The 27,239-nt window shown below is 35.5% G+C and overlaps 2 protein-coding genes across 5 annotated transcripts; one reads left to right on the top strand and one right to left on the bottom strand.

The window, feature by feature from the left end:
• Positions 1-916: 916 nt before the first annotated feature.
• LOC116304114 (putative E3 ubiquitin-protein ligase RNF144A-B) lies at positions 917-10,634 on the bottom strand. 4 transcript variants are annotated; one of them, XM_031713777.2, is made up of 9 exons: positions 10,480-10,634; positions 6,679-6,878; positions 6,090-6,194; positions 5,393-5,453; positions 4,133-4,233; positions 3,399-3,499; positions 3,174-3,324; positions 2,848-2,937; positions 917-2,623 (listed from the first exon to the last, which is right to left on the bottom strand). In XM_031713777.2, the coding sequence occupies exons 2-9, from the start codon at positions 6,829-6,831 to the stop codon at positions 2,498-2,500; spliced, it is 888 nt and encodes a 295-aa protein (XP_031569637.1). In that variant the 5' UTR covers positions 6,832-6,878; positions 10,480-10,634; the 3' UTR covers positions 917-2,497. The 4 variants fall into 4 exon arrangements, with proteins under 4 accessions (XP_031569637.1, XP_031569636.1, XP_031569634.1 ...); XM_031713776.2 differs by lacking the exon at positions 10,480-10,634 and adding an exon at positions 9,010-9,261; XM_031713774.2 differs by lacking the exon at positions 10,480-10,634 and adding an exon at positions 8,580-8,737.
• A 3,323-nt stretch (positions 10,635-13,957) lies between these two features.
• Positions 13,958-27,207, top strand: LOC116304116 (trifunctional enzyme subunit alpha, mitochondrial). The gene is made up of 33 exons (XM_031713780.1): positions 13,958-14,111; positions 14,791-14,844; positions 15,488-15,555; positions 15,778-15,819; positions 15,952-16,043; positions 16,853-16,931; positions 17,074-17,133; positions 17,458-17,577; positions 17,717-17,819; positions 18,356-18,425; positions 19,460-19,518; positions 19,688-19,758; positions 20,030-20,080; positions 20,615-20,671; positions 21,002-21,111; positions 21,470-21,518; positions 21,852-21,937; positions 22,095-22,130; positions 22,217-22,268; positions 22,452-22,535; positions 22,631-22,687; positions 22,826-22,855; positions 23,015-23,102; positions 23,482-23,534; positions 23,657-23,725; positions 24,392-24,472; positions 24,690-24,748; positions 24,855-24,910; positions 25,215-25,261; positions 25,627-25,682; positions 25,904-25,994; positions 26,359-26,413; positions 26,772-27,207. The coding sequence occupies exons 1-33, from the start codon at positions 14,030-14,032 to the stop codon at positions 26,921-26,923; spliced, it is 2,319 nt and encodes a 772-aa protein (XP_031569640.1). The 5' UTR covers positions 13,958-14,029; the 3' UTR covers positions 26,924-27,207.
• The last annotated feature ends 32 nt before the right edge of the window (positions 27,208-27,239 follow it).

Genomic DNA, 27,239 nt, shown 5'->3' with positions numbered 1-27,239 from the left:
ATGAAAAAGAAAAACTGAATTTTTTGAAAACATTTCTTTTCCATTTTCTACCCCTTTTATACTGAAAAGCAATAATTCTGTACAGCTATATTGAACTTATGTGTAGTTCCAAAAACTATCCATACCCCCTCACGGAGAAATTTTTGTAAGACACCCCCTAACTCCCAGAAATTTCAATTTTCTTCCAATACAAACTCTGTAATTTTTAATCTTTCTCCGAACCTCCTACTCTTCAGAAATTCCAAATTCCTCTGTTGTGTGGTTATGGATGATTTCTGGAACAATACACAATAGTATAAAAAATTTTCCAACTTACCAGTACCCTAATTTAGTTTGGACAGAGCATTGCTGTAGTTTTTGATATTCTGCAAACTCGGAAATTTCAACAGCTTGTGAATTTTTTTTTTACTGCAGCCAGTCGAGAACATAAAAGGTACCGACTGATCATTTTTGATTGAACGGTATGGAAAAACCAAATTTCAGCGTGCAGGTCCAACTACCGAGTTCACAGAATATGGAAGACTGCAGAAATTCCTATTCATTCCCATTCATTTAAGTAGACTTCATCTACATAAATTAATAGGAATCTGTAGCTACTGGGTCGCTTGTGGCATCCCTGCTCATTCTAAGAATATCTTAAATTTTCTTTTGATTCTTCAACAAATTGCAGAAATCCTTATTGCATTACCTGAGAGGCATTGCAGTATGTTATCAAAATGATTGATTTAGGGTAGGGCTATTTGTCATGTCGTAAATTAATGTCTGCATCTTCTTCAGGGGGAATTAGGGGAGCAGTGCAGGAGGCGTACATGACCCAGCCCCCTTCCTAAAACTAAAAAATTCTGGATCCAACCCTGTTCTTTTTCATTGGCTTATCGCATGTTTTTTTAGAAGTTTTAATATTTATTTTCTAGACTTCCTTTACTAAGTAAAATTTAATTTTCAACTAAGATTTCTTTGCATAACATTTACAAATTTCAATTCATTGCTACAACACAACACATTCAAGTTACAACACTTTGGTGTTAATAATTCTGCATATCAGTATACAGGTCATTCTTCATTATTACAGCACAAATCCTAAATGTGTGACAAGTTCTTGTATTTGCATACACTGATATTTCTATTAAACAAACCCCTTATGAAGCAGACACCCTTCATTAAACAGACAGCTAGTTGCATAATCCCTAAACTTAAATTAAGCAAACGCCAGGCAAGTTCCCAAGGGTGTCTTCTTCTGAGGTAGTAAAAATCTTCAAGTGCATTTATTTAAAGATGTTAAAAAACTCAATAATTCATGAAGGAAACACAATAGAAGTCATGACCATGAAGGTGATTTTATATCTGATATAGATTCGTCTTCATTTGCATAAACTTTAACTTGGATTTTCTCTATCAAACTTGGTTCATTTCGTAAAGAATTCGGTACAGTATGAGAACATACATCAGGAGTTTTTTAAGCCGTTCAATAAACTCGCAGATCGTGTTTTATCGGGTCTAAAACCACTCGGCTACGCCTCGTGTTTTATACCCGATAAAACACTCCTGCTCGTTTATTATACAGTACTTAAGGGGGTGCGTAATTTAATCTGGAAGGATGTCACAAGAAGTTCATTGATATATATTTTCAGTGAAGTGGGATATTTTTTATCACTATAGTTAACATCTTCTAGTAAAGGTAGTTTGCTAAGAAGTGGCCAATAGATCTTCATTGAACAAAAATGTCATTCAAGGAATGATATTCTTGCCACATATCCTGGTGATAAAATGATTAAATCTATCCATTGGATGTGAATCTATCTGTTTTATAACAAATTACTTGAGCGTAAAAGTATGTAAATACATTAACAATTTGGGATTTTTGCTGTAATCACAACAATTAACTTGTATTATACAAAAAGTGAGCAATAATTTACAAAAATATATCCTTAGCATTGGATACTTATGCACCTAACAATATAATAATTATATGTTAAGTGTATGCTACATAAATTTCATAAATTCACAATAATAATTATATAAGCTCAAGGGTCGTAGCTTAAGTCAATTGAAATCCTTTAGGATTTCTATCTGGATAGAAATTTGTAAGTGCTCTTAATCCCCTTTCTTCCAGAGTTAGGGAATTTAACATGGATACCATTGAATTTTGTGTGAGATTTTGCAGGAGTGGAGAAAAAACCCTGAAAGGAAGGGAGAGGTGTTAGGTTTTGCCGAAGGAAGGAAAGTGGAGGAAGCCCTTGAAGGAAGGGAGAAACCCAACAAACCCTCGCATAACATGCGATGCCAAGTTAAGCTTAGGTCTCTATGGCACCCTTGATTCCCATATTGAAATGATTCACTCCATGGGGTGGGAATTTTACATTTTTAATGGTTCCAGGGAAGGAAAATGACTTTGAAATGTCAAATTCCCTCGGGTACACTCACCCGGCCACCACCTCATCTCTAGAACTCAAGATTAGCAGGTGCATTATTTTACTACAAACATTTGGGAGTTGGTCTATAAAGAACTAGGTTCACTTCTGCGGAATAAGCACTTGGACACCAGGAAGCATGGAGAAATGATGAGAAGAAATGGTGAGGCTACGAGGATCATCGCTCCAAAAAAGATGAAACCAGCAATAACCTGAAGAATAAGGTAGGATCCATTTAATGCCATATTAAAAATATTGAAGTTGCATTCAGATGTAAAAATGATAGTCACAAAAATGGTACTGTTGTACTTCTATAAACACCAAGTCTGGGAACGGAACCCTGGGTGGCATCGACAAGAGGTGAATACTCTCACTGCCATCCCACCCATTCTTCCCTATATCTCAGTTTATTATTAATTAATCCTATTTATCATACCTGTGTTCTGTGTAAAAACAAGGTTGCTCGAGAATGTCCCAACTTATTTCTGCAAGGACCTTTGTCATAGTGTCTGAGTAGAATATCACTCTGGATTATGAGAAAAAAGTAAATATCAAATTAATTTTGTTCATTTTAAATTAGGGCATTTGCACAAGTTGAGCCAATATAATGGCAGGTGGATTTCCACTCCATTCTTTTTGTGACTGTGTTAAGAGGTAAGTGGGCTTGTTATGCTTGTTATTGCTACATTTGTATCCCTTACAAGCAAAAATAAGAACATCTTTGAAACAACTGGCACGTCTAGCCACATCCACAGTACTTACATCTAATGACTTTCTGCAGTGCCAACAGAACATATGTTTACAGTTACCACACATCATTTGTGCACAACCAGCATCTCTTTGAATCAGGACTTGACAGATTGGACACTCCTTGATGTCATTTGTCCCTCCTTCCTTCAGTATGTCGATGAACCTGCAAATCATATTTCATTCGTAAACATTGGACTTGGCCTCTAAAAACAAGTGTTCAGTAATCAAAATCCATACCTTAATCCAGATGTTGTATCTGTTGAATTTTTTAGGTATTCTTTGCAAGTCCTCCCAGAATGCCAAGGCTCTTTGCATTCAAAGCAAAAGGTAAAGCCACACTAATCAAAACCAGGAAAAAAGTGGATCAAAAAAAAGTGCTGTATACTTTTAGTGTTGAATTGAATTCACAGGGATGGTTTGTAGTCTATTTAAATGGGTGCTATGGTGATTTGGGTGTGAGGAGGTGAGCATTTTCCAGAAATTGAGTTAGAGAAAAAGTTAAGAATTGACAATAAAAGTAATAAATGGGAAGGAAGAAAATGGAGATAACATCGAACTAACGATAAATCCAGCCAGCTGAATTATGAAACCTCTCTTATCAAGGAATGAGAATCAATGGCAGTGTAGCAGTATAGTGCCCTTGCCTCTAACCCTGGGGTATCGGATTTGATCCATGGACTTTTCGTCATATGCAAGTAGAATTTGTTACTAGGTATTCTCTTTTTTGGATGGTTTTTATTGGAGTACTTCTGTTTTCCTTCGTCACACAATTCAACCCAACCCAACCAAACATGCTAAATTCTAATTAATTGAACGTTGTGAGTTAACTATGCCTTTTTGACACATTTTAGGGTTTGATAAAATTGAAGTTCTGTTCTTAGATCTAAATTAGTAACCATCATGAACCCCTTTCTCATAGGATTTCTCTGGGATGTTTTTCTTTTTCCATAATAGTTATGATAAATACTCACATCTTGGCAATAAGTTTGTTGTGCCATGCCAGGAATTCCATCACAGACACCCTCACATCCAGGAATAGGGCAGAATGTCTTGCTTTTGTCAACTGCTACTTCTAACAAGAAAAATAATCGACATACAATAATCAACAATAGAATTAACAATTAGATTTCCAGTACTCCAATTGGGCTCATGTTTTGCCAAAGACTCATGTACGTACAGCCAGATTTGATTTAAATGGTCAAATGGGGGAACAAAATCAAAAATTTTGTACTAAGATCGTGTTAGCTAGAGATTAAGTGACAAGCTAAGAATTAAATGAATACAATATTGGGTTTCCTGTAATTTGATCATTAATATAAATAGTAATTATTATACAGCTTCTCATTAATCCCATATAGGTAACTGCCCAATTATTTTCTTAATTGGACAGGTCTTGTCGATATGGGATTAATTAATTAGGCAGCTATATAATTAATAGGTAATGAGGTTTCATGCTCCCCAATCAAGAAATAATTAGACTCGAAAAATTCCTCTGACTGCCAAATTGGACTCGGGCTACGACCTCATCCAATTTTGCAAGTCCTCAGAATTTTCCTCAACCAATATTTCTTAATTGGACAGCATGGAGTCCTATTACATATACTAATTGATTAACAGTTCCTGTCTCTTGTATATATTGACATAATGCATGAACAGACAACAAAACCATTAAAGCAGCACTTCCTTGTATAATCATAGTTTTTATGAAGTGTCACAATCTATTTATACATATTTCAATGAGTTCCTTTTATGAAATCCAATCTATATATAACCTATGCTAGTGCCAAAAATACAAAATGCAATCACAGTAAATTTGCATCCTTATCATCAACTTCCTCAAATTCATTGAGACAAATTTGATTTTCCTCTTTTGAAGTATTCATAACCAGGAAAGAACAGCTAGCACAACCCACGTATGTGTACACTTCCTCCCAAGCCATGAATAGTTATATATATAATATGATTAAGACTTAATTTAATAATACATTTCCTATCATAGCAAGGAAATATTAATCTGCACAATTAGCATTGCCTTGATCATGACCTGCTTTAACACAACTTGCAAAACACGTCATGTCTGAATTTTTTTTGAGTTATAAAGAGAATTTCGGAAGTGTGTATCATTAGCTATGATGCTATTCTGAAATTCCTGTGTAGGTGTGTTAGGGGTGTGGCAGACATAAATATCCCTCATGAAGAAGTTAAAAAATGTTGCATATACGAGTAGGTACCTTTTCTCTTTCTCAACCTTTCATACTGGTCAAACTTGGAATCATCAAGGATCTTTGAAATCTGTTACCAAAAATAAACACACAATAATTAGAGCCATGTTAGTTTTTATACTGTCAGTAGAGTAGATTGACTCGTGAGTTTCTGCAAGGTTACAAATACTCCAGTTTTATTTTCCAGTCTCGTTTGTGTGTTATAATATTCAGCTATTTAACCAAAACCCGTAGCATTTTAATCAACTCGTTTTGTTCCATAGTGCATACATTCCTTACTATACAATGGACCTTAATAAAACAAAAGAACACATTTGTACACAATGAAGGTTAAGACTGAGCAAAGGCGAACTCGAAATGGTAGTATTGTAACAATAAAGCTTTATTTATTGAACGTAGTGCCTACATTGCTCTAGGCGATCTGCAAAACTGAAAACCAGCCATAAATACAGAATTCATTTACTGGCAAGGTGACGTTATCCAGAAAGGGGAAAAAATTTTCCAATGTCTTGAAATATCATTAAATAACTTTTTTTTCCTATTTACTTTTCAGTTGTTTTGCAATTCTACTTGTTGTTAAGCTATCTGCTATCCCAGGATATTAAACTGCAATCAGAGATAATAACTACTGGCTGCTAAACAGTTAATCAGAATGCACATTTTTTAGGATACCTGCACTTAAAAACGAAATTATATTCTTGCTTACCTCAAGCTGTGTGATATCTCCTTGTTGGGAGCAACCTCCATCTGGACAGAGTATCTCAAGGACATTACCTTCTGATATAGAATGTTCTAAGTAATGTTTAAGACACTGGAAAAATGAATAGTACCAAAACCAGAAATTAAACAATCATCACAAAAACGATTATAAATTATGTGAAAACATCTTCCCAACTGACCTATTCTAGCTGCACTAGCTACACATCAAGCAGACAGCTGCATGATAAGCAAACAGCTGCACTGAGGCCCCAAAATTTTCTTTTCGCATATGATTTATGTACAGTAAAACAAATCAGGTGAGACCCAAATGAATGTGTCTGCTTAATAATGATATTGTATTGGAGTTGAGGTTAGGTTGCATGTAAGGAGACAACTAGTGGATAAACCAGAGAAAAACCAATGAATCAAGAGAGCAAGAGGCCTAATGAGCTTGACCTGCATGTGAATATCAATGGTGAGTCCAGGAATCAAACCTGAGACCCCAGAGGGTGGGGGGCATTGGCAAATGCATCACTACTCCTTGCAACGGCAGAAACAGCAAATTAATGACATAAATAAATGACTTATTACTTTACCTCTTCACAAAAAATGCATTCACATTTTTTCAGTTGAAGTCCTTTGTGCACTGGATAATTGGACAGACATATTTTACAGAGGAATATCTTTGGAGTACTGCTTTGTCTTGTTTGGTTTTCCCCAGAGGATTCTGTGCTGAATAGACCAGTCATGGTACACAGGATCAACTTGGTGAAATCCACTAGTGTTTGGAGAGTTCCTGTGGACAATTGAAAATTTAGGAAAATAGCTACCTTTCCCAAATTTCAAGTGATCATATTAAATATCTCAAAATCAAGATTAGACTTGATAAAATAAAGCATTTTCACACAGTCCCTAGAGAGTTAACTGACAGTAGAGATGGAAGCTATATGACAAAGTCATTTTTAAAGGTACAACTATATTGACATAATGTAAAAATGCTCTACCCAGTAAATGTATGAATTCACCAAGGGCTAGGGTCTATAACCTGCAGCATATAATAAGCACACCAGTTGGTGTAATTATTCAGAAAATCTATTGTATTCTATTGTTCTATTTATTGTATTAGGTGTAATTCATTTCATTGTATTTCTATAAATACATTACATCAACTGCTTGCTATGTAGGTTTTCCCCAAATGAAACTCCCTGTTGTCATGGAGGTATGAAAGTCGAGGGGGGTCTGGCCAAAGTTAGGCTATAAGCCTATCTGAATTAACCAATCCTCAAATAAAACCTGGATTTTATCATTAAAATATTTATTAACTATAATTATAGTAATTTTCTTTAGCATTATGCTTATGAAAGGTAAAAAAATCCTCTAGCTAAATCCAGTAAGTATTCATTAAAAATTTAGATAGAACTAGAACAGACATTTGACTACAAGATCTTAAGGAAACTGTCTGCAAATCAATTGTTGTTTATCAAATGAGACAAGACATAAATACTCCAGTTGGCTAGTAGCCATATTTCTATCTAATGGGAAAAAATATATATTTATTTCTATCTTTCCCAATTTTTTCAGTACTAACAAACCTCTAAATTTCCTTTTTCAAATGTAGAAAAATTAAGAACATTTGCCCAGTATAAAATTTGTTAAAAAAAAAAAATTATGTTTATTAAAAGTATTAATATTCTTAATTTTAGAACACTATGAATATTAATTAACACCAACCACATTTACCTCAAAAGATTAGAATGAATAGAAGAATTTATTAATTCAACTTTTCAACACATGAAAAGACAAAAACATTACAACTTATGAATGAAGTGGTGTTATAAATTTAATATGAACTACGTAATACAACCAACTTTAACCCTATAGTTTGAAGCACACGTCTTTAAATTTCATTTCCTTTCATGTGAAAGACGATATATTGTGGTTCTTAAAAACATAAACGAAAACAAATTTAAGCTGAGGCATTACAAGATCTAATATAGCTAGAACTTTTTTTCGAAGCGCTATGTAGCTTATATATGTTATATTCCTTCAATCTGTTCCCTACTATAATATTAAATGCATGTATAAATGCGGACCAAGAAATCTTAAGAGATATTATTATGCTTAACTTTATATTCCTCAGAATCACTTGACTATCATATAGGCATTCTGAATGTGGTCAGGCGATAGGAGCACTAAAATGCGGTGAATTTATATTTTTTTGGACGATTTCTAAAGAGAGAGCGACGCTGATTTAATCCTACCCTTAGCTGAATCCAATTTCAGGCTTGTCTGGAATGTTTTAGACTCGATTAAGTGTTCAAAGAAGCTATAAAAAAATATCACCTGACTTGAGTTATGTAGAAAAACATTCGAGGATTAATAATAACAATAATAACAAACACGAAAGGTAAAAATTGTGCAAGGAATTGAGTCTACGAATGTGCGTAAAATTAACACATAATTTGCTAATGAAATACAAGTTTTTTCACTGTCTTACCGTTCTTTACCCTTTCCGGATCACTAGTTTCATCGAGTTTGATAAAACTATGAAACTTTCCAAAGGAATGAAAATGTTTCCACTTCGAATGTGGGCAAACGAATATTTATTGACTACGATGACATAATGTTATGACTGTGGAGATGGTTGCTTGACAAGGGGGGTAGGGTGGGGATGACACCGACATTTGATTCAACCAGAAATATTATGTATCAAAAACTCAAAAGTAATATTGACATCAATAGTTAAAATGTGAATGATTCGATTTTTTCCTATGCACATTATGTTGGCCTTTGAAATTTATAGAATCGAATAACAAAATGAAAAGAAAAACTTATCGCAAAATTCGAAAGTGATTTTAAGATGTCTTGCGTCGTACAACATATGTTTCAGTCAATATTTCCAATTTACGTCATATTGAAATACTTACACTTATACAATACTCAACTGGACTGTCTGTCTCCGAAGTATGAGGCTCGCACAGCACGTTTATACAGTAAGAGATATGCATTGACATGGTTTATTTATAAAGGCCGGTTCAGACGCCCGGGCAGACGGTACGATTTTCGCCTACAACTATCGCATACAACACGAGCCATCCTACAACCCGAGTCGTAGCGTGTAAATCAAGCCTACAACTCGCCTACGACAGACGCGAGTGTGTTGTATACGATAGTCGTAGGCGAAAATCGTACCGTCTAAACCGGCCTTTAAGACCGGTTACCGCATGCTCCAATAAATTGACCTAATTCACTATGACGTCACTACTTGTTTATGTTAGAATCGCCAAAACGAAAATTTAACAAAATTTGCTCCTAGCGAAACAGTTTAATCTAAAATGGCCTGTTTTTCAGATATAATATGTGTTAGTATGTACTAAAAATATTCTGAGCGTTTGCTGGCTATTCTACTTCTCTTCGTGGATTGATACGGTTTCTTAGAACAATTTTTGGTGAATTTGCGTTGATTTGACCCCGGACACGTTTAAACAAGTTTTGATGTGACGTCATAGTGAATTAGGGCAATTGTGTCAGGCTTTTTTATAGAAAATATATGGGAAATAATAAAATTGAAGGTGTGACGATGTGACGTAGAAAAGATTTAGGTAACTTCATTTGGGCCTTGCTGATTAACAAATGTTATAAAAACACGTTTATTTTGACTACAAGTAAAATTGGTTAATAAATCCTTAAATTTTTTTTTTGTATAAGTAGAGCCTACATCAAATCCTTGCGCACATGTATGTCATCCGTGAGCTAAACATACTGTGGGTTTTGTAGAATTTATAACGATAACTAGTAGTTAATATTTATATTAACGATTTGCGAAAGCAATTAACTAGTAGTTTAGCAATTTTTTCGGCGAGAATAGTCACAAATATATAGAAATATTATATTTTTCTAAGAGGGAAAATGTACATTTTCTAATGATAAATATCTAAAAGTCTTACTAGTATTTTGAACCGGTTTAGTGAGATAAAAGGTAAATAGTCTTAGTTTTTCGAAATGAGTATGACGTCAAACAGCACAAGTCGTGGGTGCAAAAGCTTCGTCAATGAAGACTTCTGAAATTTAATCATTTATCTATAAGTTTAAGCTCATCAATTTAAAAATCTGAACATATTTCATATTTGATTTGATCTTAATAGTGAATTTCTTAAAATTATGAAGACTTAATTTGTTTGAAAATTTTTGTTCAAAAAGTCACGCAAGAAGAACGGTAAAAAAGAAAAACAATCACAACTTGTATGCTGTTCATGTGTCTTTTTTTTAAAAGAAAACTCGTGAAATTCAAATAGAAAAGTAATATATACGAAGAGGATGCTTTTTGAAGGGAATAATTGACACTAAAAATAAAACCTAGGGCTTCTAAAAATATACGCAGTGAAAGAACTCTTTACCTGATAATTGTATAAACGAATCGTTTTTGACGGGCTTCTTGTTCCTGCTGATCGGTCAGTCCTCTGACCTCGATTTTCAAAAGGTCACAAATTTAGGCTTTAACCTTTAAACTCAGCGATAGTAAGTACTATTGAAATACAGTCTGCATGCATGAACTGAAGGAATCATGTTTTATCTTCTCTATTGTTCCTCTCATCGCCCACGAGTCTCGATCTCACCGGTCGTTGCTATCAAGTCACGCGTGAATCAAGTCTGTCACGAACTCCCACGCACATCCGATTCCATCTGATTGCTACTCACAACAAGAGAATTCTTTAAAAAAGGTTTCGTTAGAAATATGAAAATTGAAGTATACTTTTTCCATACATAGAATGATATATAGCATTTGAATCTGGATAAACATTGTTCTCACATTATTTGTTTATTTTTGGGTTATTTAGTATGCTTTTTAAGACAAGTAAATTGTTAGTGATAAAGATTCACCAGATTGAATAAATGCAAAAAAAGACTTTTACTATATCTAGAATGACGTCGACTGTTATCTCAATATTAGTTCCCGGAACTAAACAGCTTCTTACGAAGTCACTGCCCCGAAGAGTCTGAAATGACACGTACACAACTACAGTATGACGTACTGTGCTGCTAGCATGAGTTCTCTATTAGGGACGCTTATTATGGACGGACCATTAGATTTTCGAGAGGGGGTTGGGCAATTTATTTTGTGCAGGAATTTTTACGACTCATGGCTGTGCAGGAAGTTTTTTTGGGACAGAATTTGGAATCTTTTTCTGGCACTTTTCTTATGCACGATTTTTTTTTTCAATCTTTAAAGCTGTGCTCGAATTTTTTGGGGTTTTTTTGCCCAACCCCCCCGCCCCTCAAAAGTCTAATGGTCCGTCCCTAGTACTACTATACAATGGGCGTATTTCAATGGTAGTTAACCAGGAGCAGATCAGAGCTAGGGTTTTCATTTTTTAAATCAGTAATAGTGATCGAAAACGCAGGCACACATGCGGTTGGCTGAAGGAAAACCGAATAACCCAGAGTAACACCTTCGATCGAAGAGATGACCGAAAAACGACCAGTGCGTACCGTCTGCTCGCGTATGATGGAAGGTCCAAGACTCAAAAAACCAACAAGCTCTTTGCATCCTAAAAAAATGAACTGAGTGAAAACGATTGTCATCTGAAGGGATCAGCTGATCTAGACAGGAGGGGTGGAGATACACGATATCCGATACCCGATAGGAATGTCGCCGGTGACATTCAGTACAGTACAGATACGCAATCGCGCACTTCAAGGAGCCTATGGGAGAGGGGTACATATACTTCCCGTAATCCGGTACTCCCACCGTACAGCAGTACTAGTAACAGGGGTGGCCATGCTATGACGAGAGGTACGATAGGAGAAATCAAAATGGATAATCAGTTTCACACTATAAGTTATATCCACCTATAAAATTCATCATGGATCTCTGAAGATACTATTTTGTGATTAGAGTACACTTAGATTTTGCATCCTTTGAAAGAAAGGACTCGGCGGTGATCTCGCATCGGAATCTCGGAATTCAATAAAATTTCTTTTATTCTACCGGTGAGCCTCCCTGGGCGACTAAAAATAGTCGCACAGATCTCCTTATCATCGGAGGGCTGCGTAGCAGTAGTCGGCACTCGTCCGGGTTTTAGATAGTCCTCTCACCTAGATCTGGGGTCTCGGGATACCTGAACTACCTCGACACTATCACATTTGTTTAGAGTTTGTTAGATCTCTCTCTCTCTCTTCATCCCCTTGATTCAAGGCCTTTTCTCTGCTCGCAGGGTACCAATCTCCGCAAAACCTAACCGGCTCTAAATCCCAAATTTGATCTGTCAATTAGCTGTGTGAACTGACATTGATCAGTCCAGAGGAAGTTTCAGGGCGATCGATTTTTTTATGTGTTTCCAGTCTTGAACAACCTTTGAAACAAGCTAAAAATGGAATCGTACTGAATCCGTCCATTTTAATAAACTATATTTGTGCAGGCAGATTATAAATGATGTACGTCTTCTACTATAAGAAACAATGGAGATGATAGGCTCGAACAAAATTAATTTGCAAACTCAGTGATTATATCATTCATCATGATGCTAAACAGGCATGGAGCCAACATGCAGGCAGTGAGACTTTTATCAAAACATTGTCTAGACACGCCATTGTCCAGGATCGCTGCCAATTGTATTTATGCATATGTTGTAAACATGTTATGTCTAAGTTTAAACACTCCTGATCAATGCAAGATTTTTCCACGGCATAAAATACCAAAAAAACGAACAAAAGATTCGATTAAATTCGGAAAATTGCATCACAAAATCTAACCTGAACAGCCAAGAATCACAGCGTATGATATTGGCCGGACTAGAAATGCTTTGAGATTGTCCGAGGTCTAGTAGATTTGTACACTGGAGAGACTGTCAGTGACTTACCATGTAAGAATCGCCAAATCTTTATATCCAGGCTTTCCATGACGAGTGACCAGATACCACAAACGTTATGGCTAGCTTGCTGTTTTTCGTTCTACTCAGACGCAACAGCACACTGTCGATGCGTGCGCCAAGTACCATGGCCAAATGACAAACACCCTTGGGAATCAGATGAGACTTATTTCCAACAAGCCAATAGGAAGGCTTTCCGAGAAGACCTACTGTTGCTATAGCAACTAGCTGTGTTATGGATTTTTTTATTATTAGATTATTATTCCGGCCCCCATCTTCAGGAAAACACTAAAGTAGTGCAGGGTGGAGAATTCTTGAACATTTCTTTGTCGATATAAAATAATTTGACACTTGAAAACATGTCAGACAAAAACACTTAAACAACCACGTGGAGGGTATAGCTATTTGGATTTTGTTAGGTTTTGCGGAGCGAAAAAAGGGAGAACCCGGATACAATCTTCCAAATCAAGAGAGAGAGAGACGTAACAATTAAACTCTGCTCACATTTATTAGTCCAAGCCAAGTAAATTAAACTCGAGACCACAGCTGTTGGGCGAGTGCGAAGCGGTCCTTCGTTCTGAATAAGTTTTGCGCACAAAACTGAGAATCTGAGTGCCACAAAAATTCTTGCGCATATTGTTGTAGCTCAGCGAGTTTTATAATAAAGGGTCTTTCTTTTATCCATTCTACATAACCAGATTCAATTCAAATGAAAAGGTTGATCAAAGACCGAATGAAATAAATAACTGCTTGATAGAAATACACAAGATAAAGGTTTGAGTGACACCACCTACGGAAATAATGGCTGTAAATAGCATGCATGATAGTGTAGCAACCTTTTACAATGAATATCTGGAAATGTCTTTATTTTCATACGAAAAAACTTAGAGCGCTATATATATGTCTCTACCATTTTACTGGGATTGGGCTACCTGTGTTTATCTTGGACTTTGTACATTATCTCCCAAGGCATCATGGGTATGCTGCTTACGTCGACAAGAGCGCATGCGCACAGTCATTGCCTTCCTGTAGTATTTTTTTCTAATCCAGTTTTGTCACTTTTTTCCTTGAAAAAAATATGCTTTCCTCAGCTGTAAGAGGAGCTGTAAGGCGCTTCTCAGCTCAGGGAGGACGGCGTTTACTCCCTTCGTCAAATTCAGGTAATTATATTGGAGGATTTCAACTTTTCGTTGACTTTATGAAAGACGAAGCTACACGTGATGTTTTGTGCCGGTGACTGAAAACATGCAAAGTGAAAAACATAACGAAAACTTTAATTTGATTATGACTTGTTTAGGGTTCGTCCTTTTGAATTCATGTGTTTCCTATGAGCATACGGATATAATTTTTATTTTATTTTGTTCTGATTGATATGGTGATCAACAGAGCAAAGTTCATTCTATCTGTTTGTAGTGCAGTATTGTACTTTGTACTAGGGGAGGGGAAGGGAACGTTGTACAATAAATATGAAGTATAATATAAAATATGGTAATATAAACAAACAAAAAACAGAAAGATTAAAACAAAATAACATGCAAAAAGTGTGCAACCAAATGACTCAAATGATCTTATGACAGACATGATGGAGGGCAATTTAATAAGATTTTTTCCTTTGATAATTGAATTTTTTTTTAATTGCCTCGTTTCTGCTTTAAAATAGGCTGACATGGAACTCATAAAAATGATATTTAACTAATATTTTAGATTTTTAGTGAGAATGCCTCTTTTAGTCTGAAAAGAGACTCAAATTATGAAATTCAGTTAAGTCAATCATTTCCTTCTTATACTGTGTTTAACTTCTTGAATGTCTGTTAAATAATGGTTGAATCCTTTTCTTAGCTATCTTCTCAAGATTTCAATCCAATGCTGCTGCCGCCACAGCTACCTCAACAGGTAAATAATAAATAGGGCTTGAACTATGACCTTTTGCACAATAGACAACCAAGAGGTGGTTGAACAATGTGAAGTGCATTGAGATATTTGAAATGCGCTATATAAGTACCCATTATTATTATTATTATTTATTATTATGCTCTGTAAACAACAGATAGCTTGATATCAATCAGCTGAGTGAATCTATAATCTTTTTTGCTAGTCCACAATGTCCCCCTTCCCTTCCTCACTCCCCTCCCTCCCTCACTCCCCTCTCTCCCTCACTCCCCAATCCATGCTGAATCATCATAGTTGTTTTACTTTTTATTCAAATGACTTCAAAATGACATATATTGTTGGGTTGTTAGATACCCTTGTCTTCGTTGTTTACTGGGTCTCTGATTCACGTTTTCCTCTAGTTTTTTCAGTTTTCCTTCCTCCCAAAAACCTAATTGACACCCAAATCCCAATTTAATCCAAGTTAGCTGTATTCTGACTTAAGGCAAGATCAGCTCAGAGATTGTTTCAGGATTTGAGAGAATTCAAGTACATAGCAACCACTTTTGAATTAATTTTTGAAGGCATTTTAGATTAATTTAATTTAGTAATATGTTAATTAACCACACTTTAACTATTTACTTTTGATGTTTGTATTTGGATACAGATAAATATGTTAGTTATAAAGTTCAAGATGGAGTTGCTGTTGTTAAATTTGATACACCAGGATCCAAGGTACTGTTCTTGTTGGAAAGATTATTCTGTTTGTAAAGGAGTAGAGAAGTAATTCCTGATGTAACAGGTTATTGTAGTTAGAATGCATAACATACTAGTTTTGTGTGTACTAACTACATCTCCCCAGTTAGAGCGGATTTGATATGCTATGAAATGGCACAACAAATCCTAAAATGATTATTATTATTGGTATTAAATCGTCATTATTATTTTGTGTTGTAGGTCAATGTTTTATCTGAGAAACTGACTAGAGAATTTGAGGAGGTAAATAAAAGCTTGCAGTATTAATTTCTTGGTTTTTCTGTATTTTTCAAATCTCTATCACTCCTGTAAAATGTCTTCCAAGCCCATTAATAGATTTTTCTTTTTTTCATTTTTTCTGTGTTTTTTTAATAGGTAATGCAAGAGGTATTACATGATCCTAATATTACTAGTGCAGTGTTGATATCCGCAAAGCCTGGTTGCTGGATAGCAGGAGCTGATGTCAAGTAAGTACACGTATTGCCATTAATTACCATTACAAACAAAAGTGATCTCGCATGTGGTGCCAAGTCAAGGGCTAAAGCCATACCCTTATAGAATGAATCATACACACATTGTACTCAAAAGTGGTCCAAACATTGACAGTCATCAGAAAGGTCAGATTGGCACAAGATTGAATAGGTACCATGTGTGACAGTGTCTGTGATAATTAATGTTTGATTGTCACTGCTCTATAGACCCCTTGCAGCACTTCTGAATGCAGCTCAATTTAGAGGGCAAAACAATTGGTTTCTGATTCCGAGGACATTGAAATTATTTTGCTTTTGTCTTCCAAATTGAGCTCCTTTGACGTCACATGCAAGTGGTCTATAGCTCTAATGGCATACAGGGCTGTAAATTCACTCTTAACCAACTACTAAGGTATCTATTTAGCTTTTGCTGTCACAGCGTGGGACAATCACAGTAGAGCTAGGCTCCAACTAGGTGAAAGCCCAAAGATCGAATTGGAATATAGAAGTTGATTTTTGAGGAGGGAGGAAAACCAGAGAACTCAGAGAAAAACCCTTGAAGCACAGGAGAGAACCATCAAACAACTCTACTCACATACAACACCGAGACTGGCAGGACTCGAACCCATTGGTGAGAGGCAACACATTAGCAGTGCATGCCTCCCGTGCTCCATTCTCTTAGTTAACTGTATGTGCACTGTAAGCTCCATATACTGTGAAGCAACAGAAAGAAAATTTTAAGTAGGACTAAATGATGGATACAGTCACTGATGAATTTAAGGTATTAATATCATATGCATCTACAGCATGTTACTCGCTGGAGAATCAGCAAAAAAGGTTCAAGAAATCTCAAGTAATGGACAGAAAGCTATGCAGTCTGTTGCTGTAAGTGTCAACCACAAGAACAATCATACTTGTACAGTATACAGCTAATACTTTGATAATTTGAAATTTTCCCTGAAAAGAGAAATTCTTCTCAAATTCCATTTTCAACTAGAAAAACTAAGCATTTTTTCTTTTTTTCTAGGATAGCCCAAAGCCTATAGTTGCTGCTATTATGGGAAGTTGTCTGGGCGGAGGCTTAGAGGTAAGTCAACAATTAAGTGGTCATTAACTAGCTTTAGCAGTCAGAATAGTTGTCGGGAGGGACACAATGTTTCCCTTTACACTTTATGTACATGTTCTGCTGTGTTACTTGATTACAGGCTCATTTGTACAGTTTTAGCTTTATAGACATACTCCTAATAGTAAAAAACTTGTCATCTCTTATCACCACCGCAAGTACAGCAGTGGCGCAGCTCAACGGGGTTGAACTGAAAGCATGTGACATACTCCCAAGAGTAAAAAACTATCTTTACTTACCAGTTTATTTTTATATTATTTAAAAAAAATATTTTTCATCCTTTTTTAGCTTGCCCTTAGCTGCCATTATAGAATTGCAGTAAATGATACCAAAACAGTTTTAAGTGCACCTGAAGTAATGCTAGGGTTATTGCCAGGAGCAGGCGGAACACAGAGGTTACCCAAACTAGTAAGTTATGAGTACTGTAATATACACAACATTGATCTTCCCAGCTTTTCCCAGAATTTCCAGCTTTATTTTCAACTTCATGAAAGGCAGTATTCAGAATTTGAATGTATAAATGTATATTTTTACTTTTAAATCTTAGATTGGTCTTCCTGACTCTTTGGATATGATGTTAACTGGTAAAAATATCCGTGCTGGTAAAGCAAAGAGAATGGGATTAGTAGACATGCTTGTGCAGCCTCTAGGTGTGTCCTTACTTGAATATTATTTTAGTTTTAAAGCTGATGAAAGTAACACTAGCATAGGGAGGGGGGCACCGAGGAAACATTCATCCCCAAACATTTGCTTACTGCACCAAAATTAAATTAATTCTAGCAGGATTCCTGTGGATTTGGCAGGAAAATGATACAAACCCCCTTCCCTTAAAATCGAGACCTCGCTACTCCCCTGGCAAGTAGGTCATTTCTGAATTTAGTGAACATGGTGCATTTTGGTCTAGCTTGGGTAAAAACATGTATTGTTTAGTTCCAGAAAATATCCATACCCCACCCATGGAAGAAATTAAAAATTCTGGATGGGAGGGGGGTCAGAGAAAGTACAAAACATTACAAAGTTTGTATGGAAGAAAATTGGAAGTTCCAGGAGGTAAGAGGGGTCCTCTTACAAATTCCCTACATGTTGTGGGTAAATATTTTCAATTATATAAATTACATAAAACGGGTGCTATGTAAGTCATTATTTCATTATTGACTTTTGTCCGATAATCTGCTTATTTCATTAGGTCCTGGTCTTTTATCACCTCCAGAAAACACTCTGCATTATCTTGAAGAAAATGCAGTTCATGCCGCCAAGTAAGTAATAGGGCCTGTCCCGGCAATTTTTTACCCATTTTTGACAATTATTACCGACACTTTATGCCAAAAATAGCAATCTGGAAGCAGAAAAAACTAACTGAAAAGCTTTTTTTCTAAGCGATTTTTAATTGAAAGAGCAATATTTTCTGGCGTGACTGAAAACAAGCTGAAAATAAGTCACACACTTGGTGACGTCACACGTGTGTAAGTGAATGCAAAGCGATAAAATTTAGGTACATAATGCTGCAGTAGAATTGGGGAAAGATAAGAAGTATTGCTTTTCCATTTTCAGACCACCTGTGAAGTAAGATTTTAATTTGGAGTTGTATCATATTCATGTGTCAGCTATGCTTTCTTGGAAGAGATGGATCTATATATGTGTACACTAATCATAACTGACAGATGTTATATATGGTTTATGATTATGATTAATGATTTATAATATATAATATATAATAATATTAATTATTAATATTATCATAATATATAAATATATAATATAGAGTACAAACACTAAATGTGTGCAATAGTTATCACTATTTAGTAGTAAATAGCACTAATTAAACAAAAGAAAACAATAGGATTAGCATAAAATAGCACTATATTTGATATTTATGTTGCACACTCTTAGTGTTTGCATTCTAATATTATTATATTAAACATTATATAATAATTAGAAAACTCATTAATAATTCATGAAGGAAACACAATAGAAATCATGACCATGAAGGAGGTTTCATATCTGATATAGATTTGTCTTCATTTGCATAAACTTTAACTTGGATTTTCTCTATCAAACTTGGTTCATTTTGTAAAGAATTCTGTACAATATGAGAACATACATCATGAGTTTTCTAAGCCGTTTAATGAACTCGCAGATCGATGTGTTTTATCAGTTCTAAAATCACTCGGTTACGCCTCGTGCTTTATACCCAATAAAACACTCCTGCTCGTGTATTAAACATTACTTATAATATATCATTGTGTGATTAATATTAATATTATAATTTGTATTTGATGTTTGTTTGAAGGGATCTTGCTAGCAAAGTTATTAAACCAAAAAGAGCTAAATCATGGACCAACATGAAAGGTAAAAAGCACTTTTTTGCACTAGAACTTACTTTTGCACCATTGAGCCTCCGGAAATGGCGCTATATAAATGCACATTGATTTATTATTCTTTTGTAAACTTTTTAAAAAATATTTTTTATGTCATATCTCTATGTCATATCCATTACCGTATGTTCATTTCTTTTTAGATATTCAGTACAATTTAACAACAGAAACATCCTATGGAAGAAACTTTGTATTGAAAAAGGCAAAAGAAACAGTAAGTAGAAAAATAGGAAAGAACTTTTACCTTAGTAGATGTAATTTTATTTGAAGGTAATGAAGTTAATTTCACGGTTTTTATTTACATCTTTTGCAAATTAACAAATTTACATCAGTTTTTATGTCTTTTCTCTTTTGACGATAAATTGCATCATCACATTGTCAAAGTGGTGTGGATCCATGAAGCAGGTGATTGAATCCGCATTCTACTTTGACAATGTGATGACAAAGTTTATCGTACTCTTCATTAATTGTACTTTTTCCATCAGGTGATGAAGAAGACTGGTGGCCTTTATCCTGCACCACTCAGGATCATTGATGTAAGTACATAGCACAATTTTCACCTAAAAACTTATTGGGTACTGACGTCACATGCCGAGACCATGGTTAAGTGCCCTGCTGTGATTTTTCAACAAATGTCATCAGTTAATGCATCATTTCACCATAATATACAATCTCATGATCCTTTTTAGGAAAAAAGTTAAATGTTAAAAGTGGTGTAATTTTTTGATATGCAAGACTTGCAGCAATGGAGGTGGTTAAAAGTGCAACCCACAGTCACAGCTTTGGAAACATGTGATATGAGTACTATTTACAATCTAAGTATACAGTAGCAGGAACCCAACCTCAATCACAGTGGCTAAAGACCAATTAAATATTCAAGTTAGCTGTGCCCAACCTTGATTCGCCCAGAGTTTGTTCCAGGGTTAGATCTGTGAGTTAGCTGAACCCTGACTTTAAATCAGCCCAGAGGTTGTTACAGGGTATCAATGAAATTTGAAGGTATAGGAAAGCAAAACATTAACATTTTACCACTGTCCATAATTAACCTAAACCACGGTTTTCTTTGTCAGTGTGTAAGAGAAGGACTGGAAAATGGACCAGCTAAAGGTTATCTGAAGGAAGCAGAGGTAAATTTAATTTTGTTGTCTACCCATTACTAACAGTGGTGTCCTGATATCTCAAAACCTGAATATCTCAAACTTGAGGCTATGATAGCCTGTGGACTGCATTATTATACCATGGATATCTTGCATCCCAGTTATTACAAAGTTTGAATTTGTCTCCCAAATTCTTGAGATAATGGGATGCTACTATTTTCATATCAATTAAGATTCATCAGGTGTAGAAACCAAAAATGCTCAACATTTGTGATAAAGACTTCATAATTTTATGTTATCATTAAGCTGAGCCATGTTGAATACTTGTCTAAAGTAATGCTCTCTCTCTTTGCGTCTTAGGAGTTTGGACGATTAAGTCAAATGAGCGAGTCAAGAGCACTAATGGGACTCTTCTTTGGACAAACAGAATGCAAGAAAAATAGATTTGGGAATCCTGCAAGACCTGTTAAGTAAGTTTATATAATAAATAAATGTAAACCATATTATCTACTCAATATTTTTTGAAGTGGGTGACTTTATGTATATTATGTATCAGAATATCTTCCTTTAGTTTCTATATTATGCACCCACACAGTATCTTGGCTGAGAGTGAATACCATATTATCCCTCCATGAAAAACCTTGTAAGATATTACACAAATTTGCACAAATTAGTAAGTTCATTAGATCTCAGTAGACCTTTGACCTGCAAAACTTTGTACTAAATGTATATATATTTGTTAGTTAACTTTTTCATGGATATATGGTACTAGGAGTTTGGTTCACCTTTTCTCTTCTAACATACGTTTTTTGAATGACCCATCAACAGAACTATAGGTGTACTTGGAGCTGGTCTAATGGGTGCTGGGATAGTCCAGGTAGGGTGTTATTTTGATACTTTTTTCACTCTCCCTTAACAATTGACGAATCTTAAAACTCCAGTCATGTGGACTTAGTCTCGTTATTGAGATGGGAAAACAGAAGCAGAAATTAGAATAACAAAACAAAGAATTCCTGGATTTGAGGCTAACCCTGTATACACCAGAGTTTTAAGTGTCCTCAATGGAACAATGAACAGAAAGTTTGGAATTTAACTTTAATAAAAACATCATAAAAGCAAAACATCCTTGAGAAGATATTATAATTATGATGTAATATTACATCATTATTTTGTTCAACGTTTTTTGTATCTTCTCTCTTGGATGCTATAGGTCAGTATCAACAAAGGTGAACATGTTATGATGAAAGACAACCAAATAGCTGGTCTGGCTAGAGGCAAACAGCAGATCTTCAAAGGGTGAGTTCAGGATCATATTTAAAAGGGTGCCTAGGGAGGTATGTACGTTTTTTCTACTGTAAATAGTGCACCACTCCTAAAAACATTTTTTGCAGACTTCTTAAAAAAACTAATATTTAAATTAATCTTTTTTTTTTCTTTCAATATTTCTGTTCAGGTTAAATGACAAGGTGAAAAGAAAAGCCTTAACAAGGTAATTAATGGCTAGTACTCTTATTGTTGGATCTTTTATATAAAACAACATCACTAATTATTGATACTGTACTTTTTGTAATTCAGCTTCGAAAGAGATCAAATAATGTCCCAAGTAGAGGGGCAATTGGATTATAAGGTAAGTCTGAAGCTCCTACCTTAAAAGATCGTAAAAAGTGCTTCTATTTCCCTAGTCACAGCCATAGATAGTTACAAAACTTGAGAGACTGTCTACAGATGGGCTGCTGAACTATTTAAATCAATTTTATTTGACTGCTGGACTCCATATATACTTTTCTCAACTCATTTTTGCCTTTTGTAGGGCTTTGAAAAAGCTGACATGGTTATTGAGGCAGTATTTGAGGATATCAATATCAAACATAACGTTATCAAAGAAGTTGAAGCTGTAAGTAGATACCAGACATTCATTTCCTGTATCTATTGGGCAGATCTAGTGTTAAAGTTAAGTCTTATTTACTAGTCTGATCATTTCGTTTTCAGGTTATTCCAGATCACTGTATCTTTGCAACTAACACATCTGCTCTACCAATTAATGAGGTAAGAGCAATAGCACAATAGAAATTTGCTGTTCACATGCATGGATATCTCAGTAATTTAATTTCTTAAATATGATATTTACCATTTTCAATTTTTAAACTTCACTAAATATTTTTAATGCAATTCTTGAATTACCAGATCGCAAAAGCTAGTAAGAGGCCTGAAAAGGTAAACCTTTCTTGTATCATAGTACCTTTGTCATTAATTGATATGTTTTATTTTGTAAAAAATATAACAGAGTTTGCACCCTCTAGCACAAAATGCTGACAGACTGCTAGCTATCTTGTAAGTCATGATTACTAATACAGAACGCCGTTCAATACTTAGGTTATTGGTATGCATTATTTCTCTCCTGTTGACAAGATGCCTTTGCTAGAAATTATTACTACCGACAAAACATCTCAGGATACTGCAGGTAGGCCCTCACTCAGCATGTCCCCATTTGGTGGGTAACCACTTGTCCAGACCTTACTAGGAATGTTCCCACTACATAGATCCACACAATGTATGTCCCCACTATTCAGGTCCCCACTAGGCAGGTCCCCAATAGGCATTTCGCCACTATTCATGTCTCCACTATTTAGGTCCGCACTAGGCAGCTCCCCACAAGGCAGGGCCCACTAGACAGGTCCTCACTAGGCAGTCCCCACTAGGCAGTCCCCACAAGGCGGGTCCCCACTAGGCGGGTCCCCACTAGGCGGGTCCCCACTAGGTAGGTCCCCACTAAGCAGGTCCCCACTAGGCAGGTCCACACCACATTACAGGATTAACTTGTTTTGGTTTCCTTTTCACAGCTGCTGCAGTCAGTGTTGGCCTTAAACAAGGAAAAACAGTCATTGTTGTCAAGGTATCTCTAGCAGTCAATAAACATTTTTATTATTGAGCTTGCGACAGTCCAAATTTAGAAATATGACAAGGTATTACCATATGGTGGAATTTGATCACAGTAGCTTTTATATGTTCAAACAGGATGGACCAGGATTTTATACAACAAGAATTCTTGCCTCTGCTCTAGCTGAAGCAATTGCTTTACTGCAGGTAAGTCATTTTCAATATTCTTACTCAGAGCACTTTTTTATGTTTTGGCTAACTCTAGTGACCCAGTTCTCTTGTGCAACAAGAAAATAATTGTATTCTACAAGTAACTGGTACTGTTTGATGACAGCTCTTCTTGCAACAAGCAACCTTTTGTAACATGATATAAAAATTTTGGGTTGGGTCTGGCACAGGGTGTTAGATATCTTGCTACTCCTTAAACTTCTTGAATGTAATTGTAGTGCACTTGAAAAACTCTTGAATTTTACGATTCTAGTTTTTATGAAAACTACTTGAATTTCTGCTTTGATTGTTACTTGCATGGTCCTAAGATAGATCTAGTCGTCCAAAACTTTTTATTATATAAATTCCGGATGGGGTCGCATGCATGGCGGAATCGATTCTTAAACTATGAAAAGGCTTATAATGATGTTGACTTTTCAGTAACGAGCTGGTTTCGATATTCAACCTCCAAATTCTCTTTTTGCATATTATTGTAAAAATATCTTACTTATCAGGACCTTCTTGAAAATCACATTTATAAGTGAAGAAGCTTCCTGTTAAAATATGAATGTAAATAAATGTAAATAAATAAATAAATATCTTTTCACCTGCGTCATGGGTAACCTCTAAACAAGGTAAAATAAATTGAATCCTTTGGTTTTGCAGGAGGGTGTGGATCCAAAGGATCTTGATTCACTTACCAAAAAGTTTGGATTTCCAGTTGGAAGTGTGACACTAGCTGATGAGGTAAGAGACTGAATGATGAATTGTCACTTTCCTTAGGAGATCATTGTCAGCATCATCAAGGCTCTTTAGAAAAGGAGATCAGTTCTGATTTACCTTTTTTGATTTCGAAAACTCCTTCTTTCATGGACACCTTTGAAAGAGAATCATTATCAATGTAATTTTTTACAGCCTTTGTTGTGCTTCAGGGATCGGTAACATACTGTATTGTTTCTTTTAGGTTGGCATTGATGTGGCATGTCATGTAGCTGAAGATCTAGCAAAAGCCCTTGGACCAAGGTTAGTTCAACATACCCTAAAATGAGCCATATCATCTTTAAATTTGGGATGATGATTATCCCTACAGCTGCATTGGATGTTAATATTAATCTTATTCAATCTCCAGGTTGGGTGGTGCAGATATAGGAGTACTCAAAACTTTAGTAGAACGTGGATTTCTAGGTAACTTTACCACACACATTTGCTTGCCAAAAAGACCATTGCATGATGCAATTTATCCTTAACCTTATCCTTCTTTTTCCTTCCTATCCCTCTGTTCTTGCCTCATCCTCCTTTCCCTGTTACTTTGTCCTCCTCTCCCCCCCCCCCCCCCCCATTTTTCCTCTTCTCCCATCTCTCCACCCTTTTTTCCCTTTTCTTTTCATTTATTTCTCCTCCCCCACCCTCCTTTTTATTCTTCTCTCCTTCCTGCTCCTTTGTCTCTTCAGAACTGCCCCACTAATTTTTGTTCACTTTTGTGCATTAGGAAGGAAATCAGGAAAAGGATTCTACAACTACGGTGGCAAACGAACTGTGAGTAAAAACAAAACAGCCATTCTGATTTTTAAAAAACAGAATGAATTTTCCATTCATCGTAAAACAAAATTAAAGTCGTCCTACTTTACGTTAAGTGCAAATTTCATCAACATGTTTTAGCATTGTCTCAGTCGTATTCATTCTTTAGTATCTTTTTCTTCTTTTTCTTTTTCTTTTTCTTTTCTCTCTTTCTTTTGTTTTGATTTTGTTGAAAAGAAAGAAACGTTGGAAAGAAACTTGAAACAAGAAAACTCTTACCTGAAGGAAATTTTAGGAAAAATTAAATGGCTCTTCTGTTTGGAATAATTTGTAGTTTAGTTTACCAATAAATTCAAAACTAATATATGCCTGTCTCTTGTTAGTTGAACAGCGAAGCTCTTGATATTCTGAAGCAATTTAAAGTACCCAAGAAGGGAAGGTAAGTATCATGGACGTGCATTATACTTAGAAATGGGGGATGACTACATGTACACAAGATATGGATTCAGGACAGATAACAAATTTGGTATTTTTAACGAGGTTGAAGGTTGGGACCCCTCCCTTCCCACAAGTCAGCAGCATGCATTATGTTTTATAATTACCATATAACCCTATAACAAGATTTAATACGTACTTTGTAATTAATTTGGTATGTTTTAGTCATGAGGCAGAAGAAATCCAGATCAGGCTGGCTGGACGATTTATAAACGAAGCTGCTCTGTGTCTACAGGAAGGCATTCTCAGTAACCCTGTATGTATTGACCAACAACAGAACTAGCTTTGTCAATGCTTGGTTAAGGATAGCAGTCTTCATAGGAGTTTGAAATTAATGCCATACTGTATGTGTAACCATTTCTGACTGGACGAATAATACATGTTCTCAAAGTCACTATATTTCTCACTCATACTATTTTCCACTCATACCATTCCCAATCATTCTTATTTCACTTGCCATGGTTATGGATCATGTTTTTACTAATATCTACGCAAAATTTACTCCATTCATCATTAGTTAGCGGAACTCTCTGCCAATACATGACCTTATATCCTTTAAGAGCTTACCATTTTACAAACAACTTATCAGAAATAACCTTGCGCCCGTCATTGATTGTTAGGTTGATGGAGATATTGGAGCAGTATTTGGTCTTGGATTCCCTCCATTCCATGGAGGTAAGTTGTACTTTGTGACTGACGTTTCAACAACCTGCGCGGAAGTCATCTTCAGAGTCCAACGACCAAACGTTGGCTTACATTTTGCCTTTAGTGATATTTTCTTTCCTTAACAAATATCCTATAAAACTCTTAATACTTTCTATGGAATGTTGTATTCTTAGCCTTTGTGCAGCCTGACTGTAAAACCCTGGTTAATCTTAATTATTTGAGCTACAAATCCCACAAACACTCCAAATGCGCAACCCCAGACGACCCAGTTCCTCAGGCTTCAGAAGAACGTTTTCAGTGGACTAAAAGTTTCAGTGTTCTGCAATATAATACTACATTATAAAACTTTTTTTCTTTTACCACACAGGACCATTCCGTTTCCTAGATACATACGGAGCTGAGAGATTCGTCAATAGAATGAAAGAACTACAGCAAACCATTGGTGAAGTTCAATTCCAGCCTTGTCAGTTGTTACAAGACTACGCTAAAGACCCAAGCAAGAAATTCCACAAGCGATGATCAGTATGGCTTTGTTATCCCTATAAGTTAAATATACTTCACCGAACTTGATATCCCTGTATATGTATGAGTAGACTATTGAAACTGTTCCTTGATGTACTTTGTACAAATACATTATCACGGTAGTATGAGTTAATCATTTCATTAGTGGAGTTGCGTGAAGTTGAAAACTTCTGGTTAAAACACCTGTTTTTGAATGTCTGATATTCCAGTAAATATGATTGGTTAATTGTTCCAACTTCGTGGAATAAAATCTTAAATAAAATCTTAAACAAGGAACTATATATTTGCCTGATAATGAATATTGGAAGAAAAT

Source organism: Actinia tenebrosa, unplaced genomic scaffold (assembly GCF_029948245.1).
Source record: "Actinia tenebrosa isolate PJP-AT-01 unplaced genomic scaffold, QUT_ActTen_1.0 PGA_scaffold1__47_contigs__length_23844297, whole genome shotgun sequence".
NCBI lineage: Eukaryota > Metazoa > Cnidaria > Anthozoa > Actiniaria > Actiniidae > Actinia > Actinia tenebrosa.
This window is presented reverse-complemented; position numbering and strand designations above follow the sequence as displayed.

Coding starts and splice junctions, on each gene's coding strand:
- LOC116304114 (XM_031713777.2), bottom strand. CDS start 6,831: ATGACTGGTCTATTCAGCACAGAATCCTCTGGGGAAAACCAAACAAGA. Junction 4,234..5,392: donor AAGGTTGAGAAAGAGAAAAG/GTACCTACTCGT, acceptor TTTTCTTGTTAG/AAGTAGCAGTTGACAAAAGC. Junction 3,500..4,132: donor AACAAACTTATTGCCAAGAT/GTGAGTATTTAT, acceptor GGTTTTGATTAG/TGTGGCTTTACCTTTTGCTT.
- LOC116304116 (XM_031713780.1), top strand. CDS start 14,030: ATGCTTTCCTCAGCTGTAAGAGGAGCTGTAAGGCGCTTCTCAGCTCAG. Junction 19,759..20,029: donor TGAAAAAGGCAAAAGAAACA/GTAAGTAGAAAA, acceptor TTTTTCCATCAG/GTGATGAAGAAGACTGGTGG. Junction 24,749..24,854: donor GCAAAAGCCCTTGGACCAAG/GTTAGTTCAACA, acceptor TTCAATCTCCAG/GTTGGGTGGTGCAGATATAG.